Below are 25,015 nucleotides of genomic sequence, written 5' to 3'. Positions count from 1 at the left end.
CAATCTCTCTCTCTCTCCTTCTTCACAATCTCTCTCTCTCTCCTTCTTCACAATCTATCTCTCTATCCTTCTCCACAATCTCACTCTCTCCTATTCCACAATCTCACTCTCTCCTATTCCACAATCTCACTCTCTCCTATTCCACAATCTCTCTCCTTCCCCATAATCTCTCTCTCTCCTTCCCCATAATCTCTCTCTCCTTCCCCATAATCTCTCTCTCCTTCCCCATAATCTCTCTCTCATTCTCCACAATTTCTCTCTCTCTCCTTCTCCACAATCTCTCTCTCTCTCCTTCTCCACAATCTCTCTCACTCTCCTTCTCCACAATCTCTCTCTCTCTCCTTCTCCACAATCTCTCTCTCTCTCCTTCTCCACAATCTCTCTCTCTCTCCTTCTCCACAATCTCTCTCTCTCTCCTTCTCCACAATGTCTCTCTCTCTCCTTCTCCACAATCTCTCTCTCTCTCCTTCTCCACAATCTCTCTCTCTCTCCTTCTCCACAATCTCTCTCTCTCTCCTTCTCCACAATCTCTCTCTCTCTCCTTCTCCACAATCTCTCTCTCTCTCCTTCTCCACAATCTCTCTCTCTCCATCTCCACAAACTCTCTCTCTCCTTATCCAAAAACTCTCTCTCCTCCACAATCTCTCTCTCCTCTACAATCTCTCTCTCTCCTCCACAATCTCTCTCTCTCCTCCACAATCTCTCTCACCCCTCCACAATCTCTCTTTCTCTGCTTCACCACAAACTCTCTCTCTCGCCTTCTACACAATGTCTCTCTCTTTCTCCACAATCTCTCTTTCTCCTTCTCCACAATCTCTCTCTTTCTCCTTCTCCACAATCTCTCTCTCTCTCCTTCTCCACAATCTCTCTCTCTCTCCTTCTCCACAATCTCTCTCTCTCTCCTTCTCCACAATCTCTCTCTCTCTCTCTCCTTCTCCACAATCTCTCTCTCTCTCTCTCCTTCTCCACAATCTCTCTCTCTCTCCAAAATCTCTCTCTCTCTCTCCTTCTCCACAATCTCTCTCTCTCTCCTTCTCCACAATCTCCCCCTCTCCTTCTCCACAATCTCTCTCTCACCTTCTCCACAATCTCTCTCTCACCTTCTCCACAATCTCTCTCTCTCCATCTCCACAATCTCTCTCTCTCCATCCCCATAATCGCTCTCTCATTCTCCACAATCTCTCTCTCTCTCCTTCTCCACAATCTCTCTCTCTCTCCTTCTTCACAATCTCTCTCTCTCCTTCTTCACAATCTCTCTCTCTCCTTCTTCACAATCTCTCTCTCTCTCCTTCTCCACAATCTCTCTCTCTCCTTCTCCACAATCTCTATCTCCACAATATTTTCCCACAATCTCTCTCTCTTTCTCCACAAACTCTCTTTCTCCTTCTCTACAATCTCTCTCTTTCTCCTTCTCCACAATCTCTCTCTCTCTCTCTCTCTCCTTCTCCACAATCTCTCACTCCATCTCCACAATCTCTCTCTCTCCATCCCCACAATCACTCTCTCTCCATCCCCACAATCTCTCTCCCTCCTTCCCCACAATCTATCTCTCCTTCCTCACAATCTCTCTCTCCTTCCTCACAAGCTCTCTCTCCTTCCTCACAAGCTCTCTCCCTCTCCTCCACAATCTCTCTCTCTCTCCTCCACAATCTCTCTCTCTCTCCTCCACAATCTCTCTCTCTCTCCTCCACAATCTCTCCCTCTCTCTCCTCCACAATCTCTCCCTCTCTCCTTCTTCACAATCTCCCTCTCTCTCCTTCTTCACAATCTCTCTCTCTCTCCTTCATCACAATCTCTCTCTCTCCTTCTTCACAATCTCTCTCTCTCTCCTTCTTCACAATCTCTCTCTCTCTCCTTCTTCACAATCTCTCTCTCTCTCCTTCTTCACAATCTCTTTCTCTCTCCTTCTTCACAATCTCTCTCTCTCCTTCTTCACAATCTATCTCTCTCTCTCCTTCTCCAAAATCTCTCTCTCCCCTCCACAATCTCCCACTCTCTCCAATTCTTCACAATCTCTCTCTCTCCTTCTTCACAATCTCTCTCTCTCTCCTTCTCCACAATCTCTCTCTCTCCTTCTCCACAATCTCTATCTCCACAATATTTTCCCACAATCTCTCTCTCTTTCTCCACAAACTCTCTTTCTCCTTCTCTACAATCTCTCTCTTTCTCCTTCTCCACAATCTCTCTCTCTCTCTCTCTCTCCTTCTCCACAATCTCTCACTCCATCTCCACAATCTCTCTCTCTCCATCCCCACAATCACTCTCTCTCCATCCCCACAATCTCTCTCCCTCCTTCCCCACAATCTATCTCTCCTTCCTCACAATCTCTCTCTCCTTCCTCACAAGCTCTCTCTCCTTCCTCACAAGCTCTCTCCCTCTCCTCCACAATCTCTCTCTCTCTCCTCCACAATCTCTCTCTCTCTCCTCCACAATCTCTCTCTCTCTCCTCCACAATCTCTCTCTCTCTCCTCCACAATCTCTCCCTCTCTCTCCTCCACAATCTCTCCCTCTCTCCTTCTTCACAATCTCCCTCTCTCTCCTTCTTCACAATCTCTCTCTCTCTCCTTCATCACAATCTCTCTCTCTCCTTCTTCACAATCTCTCTCTCTCTCCTTCTTCACAATCTCTCTCTCTCTCCTTCTTCACAATCTCTCTCTCTCTCCTTCTTCACAATCTCTTTCTCTCTCCTTCTTGACAATCTCTCTCTCACCTTCTTCACAAACTATCTCTCTCTCTCCTTCTCCAAAATCTCTCTCTCTCCTACTCCACAATCTCTCTCTCTCCTACTCCACAATCTCTCTCTCTCCTACTCCACAATCTCTCTCTCTCCTACTCCACAATCTCTCTCTCTCTCTTTCTCCACAATCTCTCTCTCTATCCTTCTCCACAATCTCACTCTCTCCTATTCCACAATCTCTCACTCTCCTTCCCCATAGTCTCTCTCTCCTTCCCCATAATCTCTCTCTCTCCTTCCCCATAATCTCTCTCTCTCCTTCCCCATAATCTCTCTCTCATTCTCCAAAATCTCTCTCTCTATCCTTCTCCACAATCTCACTCTCTCCTATTCCACAATCTCTCACTCTCCTTCCCCATAATCTCTCTCTCTCCTTCCCCATAATCTCTCTCTCTCCTTCCCCATAATCTCTCTCTCTCCTTCCCCATAATCTCTCTCTCTCCTTCCCCATAATCTCTCTCTCTCCTTCCCCATAATCTCTCTCTCATTCTCCACAATTTCTCTCTCTCTCCTTCTCCACAATCTCTCTCTCTCTCCTTCTCCACAATCTCTCTCTCTCTCCTTCTCCACAATCTCTCTCTCTCTCCTTCTCCACAATCTCTCTCTCTCTCCTTCTCCACAATCTCTCTCTCTCTCCTTCTCCACAATCTCTCTCTCTCTCTCCTTCTCCACAATCTCTCTCTCTCTCCTTCTCCACAATCTCTCTCTCTCTCCTTCTCCACAATCTCTCTCTCTCTCCTTCTCCACAATCTCTCTCTCTCTCCTTCTCCACAATCTCTCTCTCTCCTTCTCCGCAATCTCTCTCTCTCCTTCTCCACAATCTCTCTCTCTCCTTCTCCACAATCTCTCTCTCTCCTTCACAAGTCTCTCTCCTTCCCCATAGTCTCTCTCTCCTTCCCCATAATCTCTCTCTCTCCTTCCCCATAATCTCTCTCTCATTCTCCACAATCTCTCTCTCTATCCTTCTCCACAATCTCACTCTCTCCTATTCCACAATCTCTCACTCTCTCCTATTCCACAATCTCTCACTCTCCTTCCCCATAATCTCTCTCTCTCCTTCCCCATAATCTCTCTCTCTCCTTCCCCATAATCTCTCTCTCTCCTTCCCCATAATCTCTCTCTCTCCTTCCCCATAATCTCTCTCTCTCCTTCCCCATAATCTCTCTCTCATTCTCCACAATTTCTCTCTCTCTCTCATTCTCCACAATTTCTCTCTCTCTCCTTCTCCACAATCTCTCTCTCTCCCCTTCTCCACAATCTCTCTCTCTCTCCTTCTCCACAATCTCTCTCTCTCTCTCCTTCTCCACAATCTCTCTCTCTATCCTTCTCCACAATCTCTCTCTCTCCTATTCCACAATCTCTCACTCTCCTTCCCCATAGTCTCTCTCTCCTTCCCCATAATCTCTCTCTCTCCTTCCCCATAATCTCTCTCTCATTCTCCACAATCTCTCTCTCTATCCTTCTCCACAATCTCACTCTCTCCTATTCCACAATCTCTCACTCTCCTTCCCCATAATTTCTCTCCCTCCTTCCCCATAATCTCTCTCTCTCCTTCCCCATAATCTCTCTCTCTCCTTCCCCATAATCTCTCTCTCTCCTTCCCCATAATCTCTCTCTCTCCTTCCCCATAATCTCTCTCTCCTTCTCCACAATCTCTCTCTCTCTCCTTCTCCACAATCTCTCTCTCTCTCCTTCTCCACAATCTCTCTCTCTCTCCTTCTCCACAATCTCTCTCTCTCTCCTTCTCCACAATCTCTCTCTCTCTCCTTCTCCACAATCTCTCTCTCTCTCCTTCTCCACAATCTCTCTCTCTCTCCTTCTCCACAATCTCTCTCTCTCTCCTTCTTCACAATCTCTCTCTCTCTCCTTCTCCACAATCTCTCTCTCTCTCCTTCTCCACAATCTCTCTCTCTCTCCTTCTCCACAATCTCTCTCTCTCTCCTTCTCCACAATCTCTCTCTCTCTCCTTCTCCACAATCTCTCTCTCTCTCCTCCACAATCTCTCTCTCTCTCTCCTTCTCCACAATCTCTCTCTCTCTCTCCTTCTCCACAATCTCTCTCTCTCTCCTTCTCCACAATCTCTCTCTCTCTCCTTCTCCACAATCTCTCTCTCTCTCCTTCTCCACAATCTCTCTCTCTCTCCTTCTCCACAATCTCTCTCTCTCTCCTCCACAATCTCTCTCTCTCTCCTCCACAATCTCTCTCTCTCTCCTCCACAATCTCTCTCTCTCTCCTCCACAATCTCTCTCTCGCTCCTCATCAATCTCCCTCTCGCTCCTCCACAACCCCTCTCTCTCTCCTCCACAATCTCTCTCTCCTCCACAATCTCTCGCTCTCTCTCCTCCACAATCTCTCTCTCTCTATCCTCCACAATCTCTCTCTCGCTCCTCCACAATCTCTCTCTCGCTTCTCCACAACCTCTCTCTCTCTCGTCCACAACCTCTCTCTCTCTCCTCCACAATCTCTCTCCCTCTCTCCTACAACAATCTCTCTCTCTCTCCTCCACAATCTCTCTCTCTCTCCTCCACAATCTCTCTCTCTCTCCTCCACAATCTCTCTCTCTCTCCTCCACAATCTCTCTCTCTCTCCTCCACAATCTCTCTCTCTCTCCTCCACAATCTCTCTCTCTCTCCTTCTCCACAATCTCTCTCTCTCTCCTCCACAATCTCTCTCTCCTTCCCCACAATCTCTCTCTCCTTCCCCACAATCTCTCTCTCCTTCCCCACAATCTCTCTCTCTCTCCGCCACAATCTCTCTCTCTCTCCTCCACAATCTCTCTCTCTCTCCTCCACAATCTCTCTCTCTCTCCTCCACAATCTCTCTCTCTCTCCTCCACAATCTCTCTTTCCCTCCTCCACAATCTCTCTCTCTCTCCTCCACAATCTCTCTCTCTCTCTCACTCTTCACAATCTCTCTCTCTCTCCTTCTTCACAATCTCTCTCTCTCTCCTTCTTCACAATCTCTCTCCCTCTCTTTCTTCACAATCTCTCTCTCTCCTTCTTCACAATCTCTCTCTCTCTCATTCTCCACAATCTCTCTCTCTCTCATTCTCCACAATCTCTCTCTCTCTCATTCTCCACAATCTCTCTCTCTCCTTCTCCACAATCTCTCTCTCCTTCTGCACAATCTCCCTCTCCTTCTCCACAATCTCTCTCTCCTTCTCCACAATCTCTCTCTCTCACTCCCAACAATCTGTCTCTGCTTCCCCACAATCTCTCACACATTCCCGGCAATCTCTCTCCTTCCGCACAATCTCTCTCCTTTACCACAATCCCTCTCTCCTTCCTCACAATCTCTCTATCCTTCACAATCTCTCTTCCTTCACAATCTCTCTCCTTCTTCACAATCTCTCTCTCTCCTTCTTCACAATCTCTCTCTCCTTCACAATCTCTCTCTCTCTCCTTCTTCACAATCTCTCTCTCTCCTTCTTCACAATCTCTCTCTCTCTCCTTCTTCACAATCTCTCTCTCTATCCTTCTTCACAATCTCTCTCTCTCTCCGCCACAATCTCTCTCTCTTTCTTCACAATCTCTCTCTCTCTCCTTCTCCACAATGTCTCTCTCTCTCCTTCTCCACAATGTCTCTCCCTCTCCACAATCTCTCTCTCTCCTTCTCCACAATCGCTCTCTCTCTCTACTTCTCCACAATCTCTCTCTCTCCTTCTCCACAATCTCTCTCTCTCCTCCTCCACAATCTCTCTCCATCTCCACAATCTATCTCTCCTTCCCCACAATCTCTCTCTCTCCTTCTCCACAATCTCTCTTCTCCTCCACCACTCTCCTCTCTCTCCTTCCACAATCTCTCTCTCTCCTTCTCCACAATCTCTCTCTCTCTCCTCCACAATCTCTCTCTCTCTCTCTCCACAACAATCTCTCTCTCTCCTCCACAATCTCTCTCTCTCACTCTCCACAATCTCTCTCTCTCTCCTCCACAATCTCTCTCTCTCCTCCACAATCTCTCTCTCTCTCCTCCACAATCTCTCTCTCTCTCCTCCACAATCTCTCTCTCTCTCCTCCACAATCTCTCTCTCTCTCCTCCACAATCTCTCTCTCTCTCCTCCACAATCTCTCTCTCTCTCCTTCCACAATCTCTCTCTCTCTCCTCCACAATCTCTCTCTCTCTCCTCCACAATCTCTCTCTCTCTCCTTCTCCACAATCTCTCTCTCTCTCCTTCTCCACAATCTCTCTCTCTCTCTCTCCACAATCCCTCTCTCCTTCCTCACAATCTCACTCTCCTTCCTCACAATCTCTCTCTCTCTCCTCCACAATCTCTCTCTCTCTCCTCCACAATCTCTCTCTCTCTCCTCCACAATCTCTCTCTCTCTCCTCCACAATCTCTCTCTCTCTCCTCCACAATCTCTCTCTCTCTCCTCCACAATCTCTCTCTCTCCTCCACAATCTCTCTCTCTCCTCCACAATCTCTCTCTCTCTCCTCCACAATCTCTCTCTCTCTCCTCCACAATCTCTCTCTCTCTCCTCCACAATCTCTCTCTCTCTCCTCCACAATCTCTCTCTCTCCTCCACAATCTCTCTCTCTCTCCTCTCACAATCTCTCTCTCTCTCCTCTCACAATCTCTCTCTCTCTTCTTCCACAATCTCTCTCTCTCTCCTCCACAATCTCTCTCTCTCTCCTTCTCACAATCTCTCTCTCTCCTCTCACAATCTCTCTCTCTCTCCTTCCACAATCTCACTCTCTCTCTCCTTCCCCACAATCTCTCTCTCCTTCCCCACAATCTCTCTCTCTCTCCTCCACAATCTCTCTCTCTCCTCCACAATATCTCTCTCTCCTCCACAACCTCTCTCTCTCTCCTCCACAATCTCTCTCTCTCCTCCACAATCTCTCGCTCTCTCTCCTCCACAACCTCTCTCTCTCTCCTCCACAATCTCTCTCTCTCCTCCACAATCTCTCGCTCTCTCTCCTCCACAATCTCTCTCTCTCTCCTCCACAATCTCTCTCTCTCTCCTCCACAATCTCTCTCTCTCTCCTCCACAATCTCTCTCTCTCTCCTCCACAATCTCTCGCTCTCTCCTCCACAATCTCTCTCTCGCTCCTCCACACCTCTCTCTCTCTCCTCCACAACCTCTCTCTCTCTCCTCCACAACCTCTCTCTCTCTCCTCCACAATCTCTCTCACTCCCCCACAATCTCTCTCTCTCTCCCCGACAATCTCTCTCTCTCTGTCTCCCACAATCTCTCTCTCTCACTCACAATCTCTCTCTCACTCTCCACAATCTCTCTCTCTCTCTCTCCACAATCTCTCTCTCTCCTACTCCACAATCTCTCTCTCTCACCCCATCAATCTCTCTCTCTCCTCTCCACATATCTCTCTCTCTCCTCCCCACAATCTCTCTTTCCCCTCCACAATCTCTCTCTCTTCTTCCTCCACAATCTCTCTCTCTCCTCCACAATCTCTCTCTCTCCTCCACAATCTCTCTCTCTCTTCCCACAATCTCTCTCTCTCTCTCCACAATCTCTGTCTTTCACCTTCTCCACAATCTCTCTCCATCTCCACAATCTTTTTCCACAATCTCTCTCTCTCTCGTTCTCCACAATCTCTCTCTCCTTCTCCACAATCTCTCTCTCTCCTTCTCCACAATCTCACTCTCTCTCTCCTTCCCCACAATCACTCTCTCCTTCCCCACAATCTCTCTCTCTCTCCCCACAATCTCTCTCTCCTTCCCCACAATCTCTCTCTCCTTCCCCACAATCTCTCTCTCCTTCCCCACAATCTCTCTCTCTCCTCCACAATCTCTCTCTCTCCTCCACAATCTCTCTCTCTCCTTCCCCATAATTCTCTCCCTCCTTCCCCATAATCTCTCTCTCTCCTTCCCCATAATCTCTCTCTCTCTTCCTCCATAATCTCTCTCTCTCCTTCCCATAATCTCTCTCTCTCCTTCCCCATAATCTCTCTCTCTCCTTCCCCATATCTCTCTCTCTCTCCTTCCCCATAATCTCTCTCTCATTCTCCACAATCTCTCTCTCTCTCCTTCTCCACAATCTCTCTCTCTCTCCTTCTCCACAATCTCTCCCTCTCCTTCTCCACAATCTCTCTCTCTCTCCTTCTCCACAATCTCTCTGTCTCTCCTTCTCCACAATCTCTCTCTCTCTCCTTCTCCACAATCTCTCTCTCGCTCCTTCTCCACAATCTCTCTCTCTCTCCTTCTCCACAATCTCTCTCTCTCTCCTTCTCCACAATCTCTCTCTCTCCTTCTCCACAATCTCTCTCTCTCTCCTTCTCCACAATCTCTCTCTCTCTCCTTCTCCACAATCTCTCTCTCTCTCCTCCACAATCTCTCTCTCTCTCTCCTTCTCCACAATCTCTCTCTCTCTCTCCTTCTCCACAATCTCTCTCTCTCTCCTTCTCCACAATCTCACTCACTCTCCTCCACAATCTCTCTCTCTCTCCTTCTTCACAATCTCTCTCTCTCCTTCTCCACAATCTCTCTCTCTCCTTCTCCACAATCTCTCTCTCTCTCCTCCACAATCTCTCTCTCTCTCCTCCACAATCTCTCTCTCTCTCCTCCACAATCTCTCTCTCGCTCCTCATCAATCTCCCTCTCGCTCCTCCACAACCCCTCTCTCTCTCCTCCACAATCTCTCTCTCCTCCACAATCTCTCGCTCTCTCTCCTCCACAATCTCTCTCTCTCTATCCTCCACAATCTCTCTCTCGCTCCTCCACAATCTCTCTCTCGCTTCTCCACAACCTCTCTCTCTCTCGTCCACAACCTCTCTCTCTCTCCTCCACAATCTCTCTCTCTCTCCTCCACAATCTCTCTCCCTCTCTCCTACAACAATCTCTCTCTCTCTCCTCCACAATCTCTCTCTCTCTCCTCCACAATCTCTCTCTCTCTCCTTCTCCACAATCTCTCTCTCTCTCCTTCTCCACAATCTCTCTCTCTCTCCTTCTCCACAATCTCTCTCTCTCTCCTTCTCCACAATCTCTCTCTCTCTCCTTCTCCACAATCTCTCTCCTTCCTCACAATCTCTCTATCCTTCCTCACAATCTCTCTCTCCTCCACAATCTCACTCTCTCTCCGCCACAATCTCTCTCTCTCCTCCACAATCTCTCTCTCTCCTCCACAATCTCTCTCTCTCTCCTCCACAATCTCTCTCTCTCTCCTTCTTCACAATCTCTCTCTCTCTCCTCCACAATCTCTCTCTCTCTCCTCCACAATCTCTCTCTCTCCTCCACAATCTCTCTCTCTCTCTCCACAATCTCTCTCTCTCTTCACAATCTCTCTCTCTCTCCTTCTTCACAATCTCTCTCTCTCCTTCTTCACAATCTCTCTCTCTCTCCTCCACAATCTCTCTCTCTCTCTCCTTCTTCACAATCTCTCTCACTCCTTCTTCACAATCTCTCTCTCTCTCCTTCACAATCTCTCTCTCTCTCCTTCACAATCTCTCTCTCTCTCCTTCACAATCTCTCTCTCCTTCTTCACAATCTCTCTCTCTCTCCTCCACAATCTCTCTCTCGCTCCTCCACAATCTCTCTCTCTCTCCTTCTTCACAATCTCTCTCTCTCTCCCCCACAATCTCTCTCTCTCCTTCTTCACAATCTCTCTCTCTCTCTCCTTCTTCACAATCTCTCTCACTCCTTCTTCACAATCTCTCTCTCTCTCCTTCACAATCTCTCTCTCCTTCACAATCTCTCTCTCCTTCACAATCTCTCTCTCCTTCACAATCTCTCTCTCTCTCCTTCTTCACAATCTCTCTCTCTCTCCTTCTTCACAATCTATCTCTCTCTCCTTCTTCACAATCTCTCTCTCTCTCCTTCACAATCTCTCTCTCTCACCTTCACAATCTCTCTCTCTCACCTTCACAATCTCTCTCTCTCTCCTTCTTCACAATCTCTCTCTCTCCCCTTCTCCACAATCTCTCTCTCTCTCATTCTCCACAATCTCTCTCTCTCCTTCTCCACAATCTATCTCGCTCTCCTTCTCCACAATCTATCTCGCTCTCCTTCTCCACAATCTATCTCGCTCTCCTTCTCCACAATCTCTCTCCTTCTCCATAATCTCACTCTCTCCTTCCCCACAATCTCACTCTCTCCTTCTCCACAATCTCTCTCTCTCCTCCACAATCTCCCTCTCTCTCCCATTCTTCACAATCTCTCCCTCTCCTTCTCCACAATCTCTCTCTCTATCCTTCTCCACAATCTCACTCTCTCCTATTCCACAATCTCACTCTCTCCTATTCCACAATCTCACTCTCTCCTATTCCACAATCTCTCTCCTTCCCCATAATCTCTCTCTCTCCTTCCCCATAATCTCTCTCTCCTTCCCCATAATCTCTCTCTCATTCTCCACAATTTCTCTCTCTCTCCTTCTCCACAATCTCTCTCTCTCTCCTTCTCCACAATCTCTCTCACTCTCCTTCTCCACAATCTCTCTCTCTCTCCTTCTCCACAATCTCTCTCTCTCTCCTTCTCCACAATCTCTCTCTCTCTCTCCTTCTCCACAATCTCTCTCTCTCTCCTTCTCCACAATCTCTCTCTCTCTCCTTCTCCACAATCTCTCTCTCTCTCTCCTCCACAATCTCTCTCTCTCTCCTCCACAATCTCTCTCTCCCTCCTTCTTCACAATCTCTCTCTCTCTCCTCCACAATCTCTCTCTCTCTCCTCCACAATCTCTCTCTCTCCTCCACAATCTCTCTCTCTCTCTCCTTCTTCACAATCTCTCTCTCTCTCCTTCTTCACAATCTCTCTCTCTCCTTCTTCACAATCTCTCTCTCTCTCCTCCACAATCTCTCTCTCTCTCTCCTTCTTCACAATCTCTCTCACTCCTTCTTCACAATCTCTCTCTCTCTCCTTCACAATCTCTCTCTCTCTCCTTCACAATCTCTCTCTCCTTCTTCACAATCTCTCTCTCTCTCCTCCACAATCTCTCTCTCGCTCCTCCACAATCTCCCTCTCGCTCCTCCACAACCTCTCTCTCTCTCCTCCACAATCTCTCTCTCTCCTCCACAATCTCTCGCTCTCTCTCCTCCACAACCTCTCTCTCTCTCCTCCACAATCTCTCTCTCTCCTCCACAATCTCTCGCTCTCTCTCCTCCACAATCTCTCTCTCTCTCCTCCACAATCTCTCTCTCTCTCCTCCACAATCTCTCTCTCTCTCCTCCACAATCTCTCTCTCTCTCCTCCACAATCTCTCGCTCTCTCCTCCACAATCTCTCTCTCGCTCCTCCACACCTCTCTCTCTCTCCTCCACAACCTCTCTCTCTCTCCTCCACAACCTCTCTCTCTCTCCTCCACAACCTCTCTCTCTCTCCTCCACAATCTCTCTCTCTCTCTCCTCCACAATCTCTCTCTCTCTCCTCCACAATCTCTCTCTCTCCTCCACAATCTCTCTCTCTCTCCTCCACAATCTCTCTCTCTCTCCTCCACAATCTCTCTCTCTCTCCTCCACAATCTCTCTCTCTCTCCTCCACAATCACTCTCTCTCTCCTCCACAATCTCTCTCTCTCCTCCACAATCTCTCTCTCTCTCCTCCACAATCTCTCTCTCTCCTCCACAATCTCTCTCTCTCCTCCACAATCTCTCTCTCTCTCCTCCACAATCTCTCTCTCTCCTCCACAATCTCTCTCTCTCTCCTCCACAATCTCTCTCTCTCTCCTCCACAATCTGTCTCTCTCTCCTCCACAATCTGTCTCTCTCTCCTCCACAATCTATCTCTCTCTCCTCCACAATCTATCTCTCTCTCCTCCACAATCTCTCTCTCTCTCCTCCACAATCTCTCTCTCTCTCCTCCACAATCTCTCTCTCTCTCCTCCACAATCTCTCTCTCTCTCCTCCACAATCTCTCTCTCTCCTCCACAATCTCTCTCTCTCTCCTCCACAATCTCTCTCTCTCTTCTCCACAATCTCTCTCTCTCCTCCACAATCTCTCTCTCTCAGCCACAATCTCTCTCTCTCTCCTCCACAATCTCTCTCTCTCTCCTCCACAATCTCTCTCTCTCCTCCACAATCTCTCTCTCTCTCCTCCACAATCTCTCTTTCCCTCCTCCACAATCTCTCTCTCTCTCCTCCACAATCTCTCTCTCTCTCTCATTCTTCACAATCTCTCTCTCTCTCCTTCTTCACAATCTCTCTCTCTCCTTCTTCACAATCTCTCTCTCTCTCCTTCTTCACAATCTCTCTCCCTCTCTTTCTTCACAATCTCTCTCTCTCCATCTTCAAAATCTCTCTCTCTCTCCTTCTTCACAATCTCTCTCTCTCTCATTCTCCACAATCTCTCTCTCTCTCATTCTCCACAATCTCTCTCTCTCTCATTCTCCACAATCTCTCTCTCTCTCATTCTCCACAATCTCTCTCTCTCTCATTCTCCACAATCTCTCTCTCTCTCATTCTCCACAATCTCTCTCTCTCTCATTCTCCACAATCTCTCTCTCTCTCATTCTCCACAATCTCTCTCTCTCTCATTCTCCACAATCTCTCTCTCCTTCTGCACAATCTCCCTCTCCTTCTCCACAATCTCCCTCTCCTTCTCCACAATCTCTCTCTCCTTCTCCACAATCTCTCTCTCCTTCTCCACAATCTCTCTATCTCACTCCCAACAATCTGTCTCTGCTTCCCCACAATCTCTCTCTCACCTACCCGGCAATCTCTCTGCTTCCGCACAATCTCTCTCCTTTACCACAATCCCTCTCTCCTTCCTCACAATCTCTCTATCCTTCCTCACAATCTCTCTCTCCTCCACAATCTCACTCTCTCTCCGCCACAATCTCTCTCTCTCCTCCACAATCTCTCTCTCTATCCTCCACAATCTCTCTCTCTCTCTCCTTCTTCACAATCTCTCTCTCTCTCCTCCACAATCTCTCTCTCTCCTCCACAATCTCTCTCTCTCTCCTCCACAATCTCTCTCTCTCTCCTCCACAATCTCTCTCTCTCTCCTTCTCCACAATCTCTCTCTCTCTCCTTCTCCACAATCTCTCTCTCTCTCTCCTTCTCCACAATCTCTCTCTCTCTCCTTCTCCACAATCTCTCTCTCTCTCCTTCTCCACAATCTCTCTCTCTCTCCTTCTCCACAATCTCTCTCTCTCTCCTTCTCCACAATCTCTCTCTCTCTCCTTCTCCACAATCTCTCTCTCTCTCCTTCTCCACAATCTCTCTCTCTCTCCTTCTCCACAATCTCGCTCCTTCCTCACAATCTCTCTATCCTTCCTCACAATCTCTCTCTCCTCCACAATCTCACTCTCTCTCCGCCACAATCTCTCTCTCCCCCACAATCTCTCTCTCCTCCACAATCTCTCTCTCTCCTCCACAATCTCTCTCTCTCTCCTTCTTCACAATCTCTCTCTCTCTCCTCCACAATCTCTCTCTCTCTCCTCCACAATCTCTCTCTCTCTCCTCCACAATCTCTCTCTCTCCTCCACAATCTCTCTCTCTCTCTCCTTCTTCACAATCTCTCTCTCTCTCCTTCTTCACAATCTCTCTCTCTCCTTCTTCACAATCTCTCTCTCTCTCCTCCACAATCTCTCTCTCTCTCTCCTTCTTCACAATCTCTCTCACTCCTTCTTCACAATCTCTCTCTCTCTCCTTCACAATCTCTCTCTCTCTCCTTCACAATCTCTCTCTCTCTCCTTCACAATCTCTCTCTCCTTCTTCACAATCTCTCTCTCTCTCCTCCACAATCTCTCTCTCGCTCCTCCACAATCTCTCTCTCTCTCCTTCTTCACAATCTCTCTCTCTCTCCCCCACAATCTCTCTCTCTCCTTCTTCACAATCTCTCTCTCTCTCTCCTTCTTCACAATCTCTCTCACTCCTTCTTCACAATCTCTCTCTCTCTCCTTCACAATCTCTCTCTCCTTCACAATCTCTCTCTCCTTCACAATCTCTCTCTCCTTCACAATCTCTCTCTCCTTCACAATCTCTCTCTCCTTCACAATCTCTCTCTCCTTCACAATCTCTCTCTCTCTCCTTCTTCACAATCTCTCTCTCTCTCCTTCTTCACAATCTATCTCTCTCTCCTTCTTCACAATCTCTCTCTCTCTCCTTCACAATCTCTCTCTCTCACCTTCACAATCTCTCTCTCTCACCTTCACAATCTCTCTCTCTCTCCTTCTGCACAATCTCTCTCTCTCTCCTTCTCCACAATCTCTCTCGCTCTCATTCTCCACAATCTCTCTCTCTCCTTCTCCACAATCTATCTCGCTCTCCTTCTCCACAATCTATCTCGCTCTCCTTCTCCACAATCTATCTCGCTCTCCTTCTCCACAATCTCTCTCCTTCTCCATAATCTCTCTCTCTCCTTCTCCGCAATCTCTCTCTCTCCTTCTCCACAATCTCTCTCTCTCCTCCACAATGTCTCTCTCTCTCCCATTCTTCACAATCTCTCCCTCTCCTTCTCCACAATCTCTCTCTCTATCCTTCTCCACAATCTCACTCTCTCCTATTCCACAATCTCACTCTCTCCTATTCCACAATCTCACTCTCTCCTATTCCACAATCTCTCTCCTTCCCCATAATCTCTCTCTCTCCTTCCCCATAATCTCTCTCTCCTTCCCCATAATCTCTCTCTCATTCTCCACAATTTCTCTCTCTCTCCTTCTCCACAATCTCTCTCTCTCTCCTTCTCCACAATCTCTCTCACTCTCCTTCTCCACAATCTCTCTCTCTCTCCTTCTCCACAATCTCTCTCTCTCTCCTTCTCCACAATCTCTCTCTCTCTCTCCTTCTCCACAATCTCTCTCTCTCTCCTTCTCCACAATCTCTCTCTCTCTCCTTCTCCACAATCTCTCTCTCTCTCCTTCTCCACAATCTCTCTCTCTCTCCTTCTCCACAATCTCTCTCTCTCTCCTTCTCCACAATCTCTCTCTCTCTCCTTCTCCACAATCTCTCTCCTTCCTCACAATCTCTCTATCCTTCCTCACAATCTCTCTCTCCTCCACAATCTCACTCTCTCTCCGCCACAATCTCTCTCTCTCCTCCACAATCTCTCTCTCTCCTCCACAATCTCTCTCTCTCCTCCACAATCTCTCTCTCTCTCCTCCACAATCTCTCTCTCCCTCCTTCTTCACAATCTCTCTCTCTCTCCTCCACAATCTCTCTCTCTCTCCTCCACAATCTCTCTCTCTCCTCCACAATCTCTCTCTCTCTCTCCTTCTTCACAATCTCTCTCTCTCTCCTTCTTCACAATCTCTCTCTCTCCTTCTTCACAATCTCTCTCTCTCTCCTCCACAATCTCTCTCTCTCTCTCCTTCTTCACAATCTCTCTCTCTCCTTCTTCACAATCTCTCTCTCTCTCCTTCACAATCTCTCTCTCCTTCACAATCTCTCTCTCCTTCTTCACAATCTCTCTCTCTCTCCTCCACAATCTCTCTCTCGCTCCTCCACAATCTCCCTCTCGCTCCTCCACAACCTCTCTCTCTCTCCTCCACAATCTCTCTCTCTCCTCCACAATCTCTCGCTCTCTCTCCTCCACAACCTCTCTCTCTCTCCTCCACAATCTCTCGCTCTCTCTCCTCCACAATCTCTCTCTCTCTCCTCCACAATCTCTCTCTCTCTCCTCCACAATCTCTCTCTCTCTCCTCCACAATCTCTCGCTCTCTCCTCCACAATCTCTCTCTCGCTCCTCCACACCTCTCTCTCTCTCCTCCACAACCTCTCTCTCTCTCCTCCACAACCTCTCTCTCTCTCCTCCACAACCTCTCTCTCTCTCCTCCACAATCTCTCTCTCTCTCTCCTCCACAATCTCTCTCTCTCTCTCCTCCACAATCTCTCTCTCTCTCCTCCACAATCTCTCTCTCTCTCCTCCACAATCTCTCTCTCTCCTCCACAATCTCTCTCTCTCTCCTCCACAATCTCTCTCTCTCTCCTCCACAATCACTCTCTCTCTCCTCCACAATCTCTCTCTCTCCTCCACAATCTCTCTCTCTCTCCTCCACAATCTCTCTCTCTCTCCTCCACAATCTCTCTCTCTCCTCCACAATCTCTCTCTCTCTCCTCCACAATCTCTCTCTCTCCTCCACAATCTCTCTCTCTCTCCTCCACAATCTCTCTCTCTCTCCTCCACAATCTGTCTCTCTCTCCTCCACAATCTGTCTCTCTCTCCTCCACAATCTCTCTCTCTCTCCTCCACAATCTCTCTCTCTCCTCCACAATCTCTCTCTCTCTCCTCCACAATCTCTCTCTCTCTTCTCCACAATCTCTCTCTCTCCTCCACAATCTCTCTCTCTCAGCCACAATCTCTCTCTCTCTCCTCCACAATCTCTCTCTCTCTCCTCCACAATCTCTCTCTCTCCTCCACAATCTCTCTCTCTCTCCTCCACAATCTCTCTTTCCCTCCTCCACAATCTCTCTCTCTCTCCTCCACAATCTCTCTCTCTCTCTCATTCTTCACAATCTCTCTCTCTCTCCTTCTTCACAATCTCTCTCTCTCCTTCTTCACAATCTCTCTCTCTCTCCTTCTTCACAATCTCTCTCCCTCTCTTTCTTCACAATCTCTCTCTCTCCATCTTCAAAATCTCTCTCTCTCTACTTCTTCACAATCTCTCTCTCTCTCATTCTCCACAATCTCTCTCTCTCTCATTCTCCACAATCTCTCTCTCTCTCATTCTCCACAATCTCTCTCTCTCTCATTCTCCACAATCTCTCTCTCTCTCATTCTCCACAATCTCTCTCTCTCTCATTCTCCACAATCTCTCTCTCTCTCATTCTCCACAATCTCTCTCTCTCTCATTCTCCACAATCTCTCTCTCTCTCATTCTCCACAATCTCTCTCTCCTTCTGCACAATCTCCCTCTCCTTCTCCACAATCTCTCTCTCCTTCTCCACAATCTCTCTCTCCTTCTCCACAATCTCTCTCTCCTTCTCCACAATCTCTCTATCTCACTCCCAACAATCTGTCTCTGCTTCCCCACAATCTCTCTCTCACCTACCCGGCAATCTCTCTGCTTCCGCACAATCTCTCTCCTTTACCACAATCCCTCTCTCCTTCCTCACAATCTCTCTATCCTTCCTCACAATCTCTCTCTCCTCCACAATCTCACTCTCTCTCCGCCACAATCTCTCTCTCTCCTCCACAATCTCTCTCTCTCTCCTCCACAATCTCTCTCTCTCTCTCCTTCTTCACAATCTCTCTCTCTCTCCTCCACAATCTCTCTCTCTCCTCCACAATCTCTCTCTCTCCTTCTTCACAATCTCTCTCTCTCTCCTTCTTCACAATCTCTCTCTCTCTCCTTCTTCACAATCTCTCTCTCTCTCCCCCACAATCTCTCTCTCTCTCCTTCTTTACAATCTCTCTCTCTCTCCTTCTTCACAATCTCTCTCACTCCTTCTTCACAATCTCTCTCTCTCTCCTTCACAATCTCTCTCTCCTTCACAATCTCTCTCTCCTTCACAATCTCTCTCTCCTTCACAATCTCTCTCTCTCTGCTTCTTCACAATCTCTCTCTCTCTCCTTCTTCACAATCTATCTCTCTCTCCTTCTTCACAATCTCTCTCTCTCTCCTTCACAATCTCTCTCTCTCTCCTTCACAATCTCTCTCTCTCTCCTTCTTCACAATCTCTCTCTCTCTCCTTCTTCACAATCTCTCTCTCTCTCCTTCTGCACCATCTCTCTCTCTCCTTCTCCACAATCTCTCTCTCTCCTTCTCCACAATCTCTCTCGCTCTCATTCTCCACAATCTCTCTCTCTCCTTCTCCACAATCTATCTCGTTCTCCTTCTCCACAATCTATCTCGCTCTCCTTCTCGACAATCTATCTCGCTCTCCATCTCCACAATCTCTCTCCATCTCCATAATCTCACTCTCTCCTTCCCCACAATCTCACTCTCTCCTTCTCCACAATCTCTCTCTCTCCTCCACAATCTCCCTCTCTCTCCCATTCTTCACAATCTCTCCCTCTCCTTCTCCACAATCTCTCTCTCTATCCTTCTCCACAATCTCACTCTCTCCTATTCCACAATCTCACTCTCTCCTATTCCACAATCTCACTCTCTCCTATTCCACAATCTCTCACTCTCCTTCCCCATAATCTCTCTCTCATCTTCCCCATAATCTCTCTCTCATTCTCCACAATCTCTCTCTCTCTCCTTCTCCACAATCTCTCTCACTCTCCTTCTCCACAATCTCTCTCTCTCTCCTTCTCCACAATCTCTCTCTCTCTCTCCTTCTCCACAATCTCTCTCTCTCTCCTTCTCCACAATCTCTCTCTCTCTCCTTCTCCACAATCTCTCTCTCTCTCCTTCTCCACAATCTCTCTCTCTCTCCTTCTCCACAATCTCTCTCTCTCTCCTTCTCCACAATCTCTCTCTCTCTCCTTCTCCACAATCTCTCTCCTTCCTCACAATCTCTCTATCCTTCCTCACAATCTCTCTCTCCTCCACAATCTCACTCTCTCTCCGCCACAATCTCTCTCTCTCCTCCACAATCTCTCTCTCTCCTCCACAATCTCTCTCTCTCTCCTCCACAATCTCTCTCTCTCTCCTTCTTCACAATCTCTCTCTCTCTCCTCCACAATCTCTCTCTCCTCCACAATCTCTCTCTCTCTCTCCTTCTTCACAATCTCTCTCTCTCTCCTTCTTCACAATCTCTCTCTCTCTCCTTCTTCACAATCTCTCTCTCTCTCCTCCACAATCTCTCTCTCTCTCCTTCTTCACAATCTCTCTCTCTCTCTCCTTCTTCACAATCTCTCTCACTCCTTCTTCACAATCTCTCTCTCTCTCCTTCACAATCTCTCTCTCTCTCCTTCACAATCTCTCTCTCCTTCTTCACAATCTCTCTCTCTCTCCTCCACAATCTCTCTCTCGCTCCTCCACAATCTCCCTCTCGCTCCTCCACAACCTCTCTCTCTCTCCTCCACAATCTCTCTCTCCTCCACAATCTCTCGCTCTCTCTCCTCCACAACCTCTCTCTCTCTCCTCCACAATCTCTCTCTCTCCTCCACAATCTCTCGCTCTCTCTCCTCCACAATCTCTCTCTCTCTCCTCCACAATCTCTCTCTCTCTCCTCCACAATCTCTCGCTCTCTCCTCCACAATCTCTCTCTCGCTCCTCCACAACCTCTCTCTCTCTCTCCTCCACAACCTCTCTCTCTCTCCTCCACAACCTCTCTCTCTCTCCTCCACAACCTCTCTCTCTCTCCACCACAACCTCTCTCTCTCTCCTCCACAATGTCTCTCTCTCTCCTTCACAATCTCTCTCTCTCACCTTCACAATCTCTCTCTCTCTCCTTCTTCACAATCTCTCTCTCTCTCCTTCTGCACCATCTCTCTCTCTCCTTCTCCACAATCTCTCTCGCTCTCATTCTCCACAATCTCTCTCTCTCCTTCTCCACAATCTATCTCGTTCTCCTTCTCCACAATCTATCTCGCTCTCCTTCTCGACAATCTATCTCGCTCTCCATCTCCACAATCTCTCTCCATCTCCATAATCTCACTCTCTCCTTCCCCACAATCTCACTCTCTCCTTCTCCACAATCTCTCTCTCTCCTCCACAATCTCCCTCTCTCTCCCATTCTTCACAATCTCTCCCTCTCCTTCTCCACAATCTCTCTCTCTATCCTTCTCCACAATCTCACTCTCTCCTATTCCACAATCTCACTCTCTCCTATTCCACAATCTCACTCTCTCCTATTCCACAATCTCACTCTCTCCTATTCCACAATCTCTCACTCTCCTTCCCCATAATCTCTCTCTCATCTTCCCCATAATCTCTCTCTCATCTTCCCCATAATCTCTCTCTCATTCTCCACAATTTCTCTCTCTCTCCTTCTCCACAATCTCTCTCTCTCTCCTTCTCCACAATCTCTCTCTCTCTCCTTCTCCACAATCTCTCTCTCTCTCCTTCTCCACAATCTCTCTCTCTCTCCTTCTCCACAATCTCTCTCTCTCTCCTTCTCCACAATCTCTCTCTCTCTCCTTATCCACAATCTCTCTCTCTCTCCTTCTCCACAATCTCTCTCTCTCTCCTTCTCCACAATCTCTCTCTCTCTCCTTCTCCACAATCTCTCTCCTTCCTCACAATCTCTCTATCCTTCCTCACAATCTCTCTCTCCTCCACAATCTCACTCTCTCTCCGCCACAATCTCTCTCTCTCCTCCACAATCTCTCTCTCTCCTCCACAATCTCTCTCTCTCCTCCACAATCTCTCTCTCTCCTCCACAATCTCTCTCTCTCTCCTCCACAATCTCTCTCTCTCTCCTTCTTCACAATCTCTCTCTCTCTCCTCCACAATCTCTCTCTCTCCTCCACAATCTCTCTCTCTCTCTCCTTCTTCACAATCTCTCTCTCTCTCCTTCTTCACAATCTCTCTCTCTCTCCTCCACAATCTCTCTCTCTCCTTCTCCACAATCTCTCTCTCTCTCCTCCACAATCTCTCTCACTCCTCCACAATCTCTCTCTCTCCTCCACAATCTCTCTCTCTCCTCCACAATCTCTCTCTCTCCTCCACAATCTCTCTCTCCTCCACAATCTCTCTCTCTCCTCCACAATCTCTCTCTCTCTCCTCCACAATCTCTCTCTCTCCTCCACAATCTCTCTCTCTCTCCTCCGCAATCTCTCTCTCTCCTCCGCAATCTCTCTCTCTCCTCCGCAATCTCTCTCTCTCCTCCGCAATCTCTCTCTCCTCCGCAATCTCTCTCACTCCTCCACAAGCTCTTTTTCTCTGCTTCTCCACAATCTCTCTCTCTCTCTTTCTCCACAATCTCTCTCTTTCTCCTTCTCCACAATCTCCCTCTTTCTCCATCTCCACAATCTCTCTCTCTCTCCACAATCGTTCTCCACAATCTCTCTCTATTTCTCCACAATCTCTCTCCTTCTCCTTCTCCACAAGCTCTCTCCCTCCTTCTCCAAAATCTCTCTCTCCTTCTTCACAATCTCCCTCTCTCTCTCCTTCTCCACAATCTCCCTCTCTCTCTCCTTCTCCACAATCTCCCTCTCCTACTCCACAATCTCTCTCTCCTTCTCCACAATCTATCTCTCTCCTTCTCCACAATCTATCTCTCTCCTTCTCCACAATCTCTCTCTCTCTCCTTCTCTACAATCTCTCTCCTTCTCCACAATCTCTCTCTCCTTCCCCACAACCTCTCTCCATCTCCACAATATCTCTCTCTCCATCTCCACAAATGCTCTCTCTCCTTCTCCACAATCTCCCTCTCTCCTTTTCCCCAAATCCCTCTCCCTCTCTCCTTTTCCCCAAATCTCTCTCCCTCTCTGCTTTTCCCCAAATCTCTCTCCCTCTCTCCTTTTCCCCAAATCTCTCTCCCTCTCCCCTTTTCCCCAAATCTCTCTCCCTCTCTCCTTTTCCCCAAATCTCTCTCCCTCTCTCCTTTTCCCCAAATCTCTCTCCCTCTCTCCTGTTCCCCAATCTCTCTCCCTCTTTCCTTTCCCCCAATCTCTCTCCCTCTTTCCTTTCCCCCAATCTCTCTCCCTCTTTCCTTTCCCCCAATCTCTCTCCCTCTTTCCTTTCCCCCAATCTCTCTCCCTCTTTCCTTTCCCCCAATCTCTCTCCCTCTCTCCTTTTCCCCAATCTCTCTCCCCTCTCCTTTTCCCCAATATCTCTCCCTCTCTCCTTTTCCCCAATATCTCTCCCTCTCTCCTTTTTCCCAATCTCGCTCCTCTCCTTTTCCCCAATCTCTCTCCCTCTCTCCTTTTCCCCAAATCTCTCTCCTTTTCCCCAAATCTCTCTCCTTTTCCCCAAATCTCTCTCCTTTTCCCCAATCTTTCTCCCTCCCTCCTTTTACCCAATCTCTCTCCCCTCTCCTTTTCCCCAATATCTCTCCCTCTCTCATTTTCCCCAATATCTCTCCCTCTCTCCTTTTTCCCAATCTCGCTCCTCTCCTTTTCCCCAATCTCTCTCCCTCTCTCCTTTTCCCCAAATCTCTCTCCTTTTCCCCAATCTTTCTCCCTCCCTCCTTTTACCCAATCTCTCTCCCCTCTCCTTTCCCCAATCTCTCTCCCCTCTCCTTTTCCCCAATCTCTCTCCCCTCTCCTTTTCCCCAATCTCTCTCCCCTCTCCTTTTCCCCAATCTCTCTCCCCTCTCCTGTTCCCCAATCTCTCTCCCCTCTCCTGTTCCCCAATCTCTCTCCCTCTCTCCTTTTCCCCAAATCTCTCTCCTTTTACCCAATCTCTCTCCCCTCTCCTTTTCCCCAATCTCTCTCCCCAATCTCTCTCCCCTCTCCTTTTCCCCAAATCTCTCTCCTTTTCCTCAATCTCTCTCCCTCCCTCCTTTTACCCAATCTCTCTCCCCTCTCCTTTTCCCCAATCTCTCTCCTCTCTCCTTTTCCCCAATCTCTCTCCTCTCTCCTTTTCCCCAATTTCTCTCCTCTCTCCTTTTCCCCAATTTCTCTCCCTCTCTTTTTCCCCAATTACTCTCCCTCTCTCTTTTTCCCCAATTTCTCTCCCTCTTTTTCCCCAATTTCTCTCCCTCTTTTTCCCCAATTTCTCTCCCTCTTTTTCCCCAATCTCTCTCCCTCTCTCCTTTTTCCCAATTTCTGTCCCTCTCTCTTTTTCCCCAATTTCTGTCCCTCTCTCTTTTTCCCCAATTTCTGTCCCTCTCTCCTTTTCCCCAATCTCTCTCCCTCTCTCCTTTTCCCCAATCTCTCTCCCTCTCTCCTTTTCCCCAATCTCTCTCCCTCTCTCCTTTTCCCCAATCTCTCTCCCTCTCTCCTATTCCCCAATTTCTCTCCCTCTCTCCTATTCCCCAATCTCTCTCCCTCTCTCCTATTCCCCAATCTCTCTCCCTCTCTCCTATTCCCCAATCTCTCTCCTTTTCCCAGTCTCTCTCTCTCTCACCGGGATCACTCACCCATTGCTCTGATGCGGAATCCCCGGGGTGGTCTCAGTGCTCTCCGGATCCACGCTTCCTTCACCACCTCCAGTTCTTGTGTCCTCCCGCCCAGCAGCAGGATGGAGTTGTCCAGCCATCCGAGGAGCAGGAGGCCGGTCACGGCCTGCACTAGCCGCCTGTCCCACACACTGCGCCCGTTCTCTGCCTTCAGCTCCTCCAGCAGCTGCTTCCCGCTCCGGCCAGGCTCCACGGCCGCTTCCCGCACTCCCAGAACCAGCGCCAGCGAGCTCCGGCTCAACAGCACCGACATCGCGGTCTCCGCCAGCACTCACTGCCCGGGTCCCGGCCTGAATGCTGCTGCCCGGGCAACCAGGGCGGCCTGACACTGTCAACCATCTCCGTAGCAACCGGGGAAGGCCTGACACTGTCAATCAACCATCTCCATAGCAATCGAGGCGGGCCTGACTGTCAATCAACCATCTCCATGGCAACCGGGGAGGGCCTGACACTGTCAATTCACCAACTCTATGGCAACTGGGCTTTAGCATGTGGCAGGGTCTGTGACTCAGAACCAGAGGTGACTCCGGAAATGATGTCCTGAAATCAAAATGTTCCTGGTTTAGATTGTCCAGGAGCCATGAGGTCCTACAAAGTTAATGGCTAAAGGTTGGTTTGTGCAGAGCTTCCCAGTTTATTGAACAGTCCTGCCTATTTCAAATTTGGAAAATGGTCATCAAGTGAGCTGGTAGATAAGGTCGTTGGCATCACGATAGAAGCAGGGGATAAGCAGGCCTCACGGAAGAACCCTTCACACATCGTGTGGCATAGTCATGAGGGAAGTGGGTGGCACAGTGGCATCCCTCATAGGACATTGTCTTCCATGCCCCAAGCATTCCTAAATCAGAGTACTTTATAAGATTATGCCAGTGCCATAAAATCATAAGAGCATAAATCGGACTTTAAGGGGGCCATCTGCCTTTCAAGTCTACTCTGCCATTCAACAGGATCTTGTCTGATCTTCCACCCCACTCCACTTTACCACACTATCTACATATCTTTTAATTAACTTATCAAAAATTAATTGTTCTGTTTTGAATATTGTTACAGTCAAGAACTGGTAAAATGCCTCCCCGCTTTTCCCACTCCTCGTTCGAACACAATAACCAATTCAGTGAGTGTCTAACTGTTTCTGTACTGTGACTGTAAAAGACTCGTACAGACAGGTTTTCTTGTAAGTTTTTCAAACGAAAATTAGTTCTGTTGTTAGAATCACATCACTCAAGACTGAATTTATCTTTTACAAAAGGAAGGACTTGGCATTATCTGTATATCTGGGTGCTAATCTGGGATTTTTTTTTAAAAGGTCATAAGTTCACCTTGGAACTGTCAACAAGCTCGCCTCTTCCAAGAAATCACCTGACCTTCATGCTGCTTGAGGAAGACCGTCAACTCGCAAACACTTCCTCCTACCTCTTCCTGGACCATGACCCCACCACTGAACATCAAGCCATTGTTTCCAGGACTGTCACTGACCTCATCTCCTCCGGAGATCTTC

At 48.2% G+C, this 25,015-nt stretch overlaps 1 protein-coding gene across 1 annotated transcript in view; it reads right to left on the bottom strand.

Moving 5' to 3' along the window:
* stox1 (storkhead box 1) overlaps positions 1-23,818 on the bottom strand; it is a 260,248-nt gene extending 236,430 nt beyond the window's left edge. Inside the window, exon 1 of the mRNA XM_041209965.1 lies at positions 23,479-23,818. Within this exon, the coding sequence (XP_041065899.1) occupies positions 23,479-23,770 (292 nt within the window). The 5' untranslated portion in view covers positions 23,771-23,818. The remainder of the gene's footprint in view (positions 1-23,478) is intronic.
* Between the last annotated feature and the right edge of the window lie 1,197 nt (positions 23,819-25,015).

The sequence above is a fragment of the Carcharodon carcharias genome, chromosome 17 (assembly GCF_017639515.1).
Source record: "Carcharodon carcharias isolate sCarCar2 chromosome 17, sCarCar2.pri, whole genome shotgun sequence".
Taxonomy (NCBI): Eukaryota; Metazoa; Chordata; class Chondrichthyes; order Lamniformes; family Lamnidae; genus Carcharodon; species Carcharodon carcharias.
The sequence above is the reverse complement of the archived record's forward strand: the minus strand, read 5'-3'. Positions and strand labels throughout refer to the sequence as shown.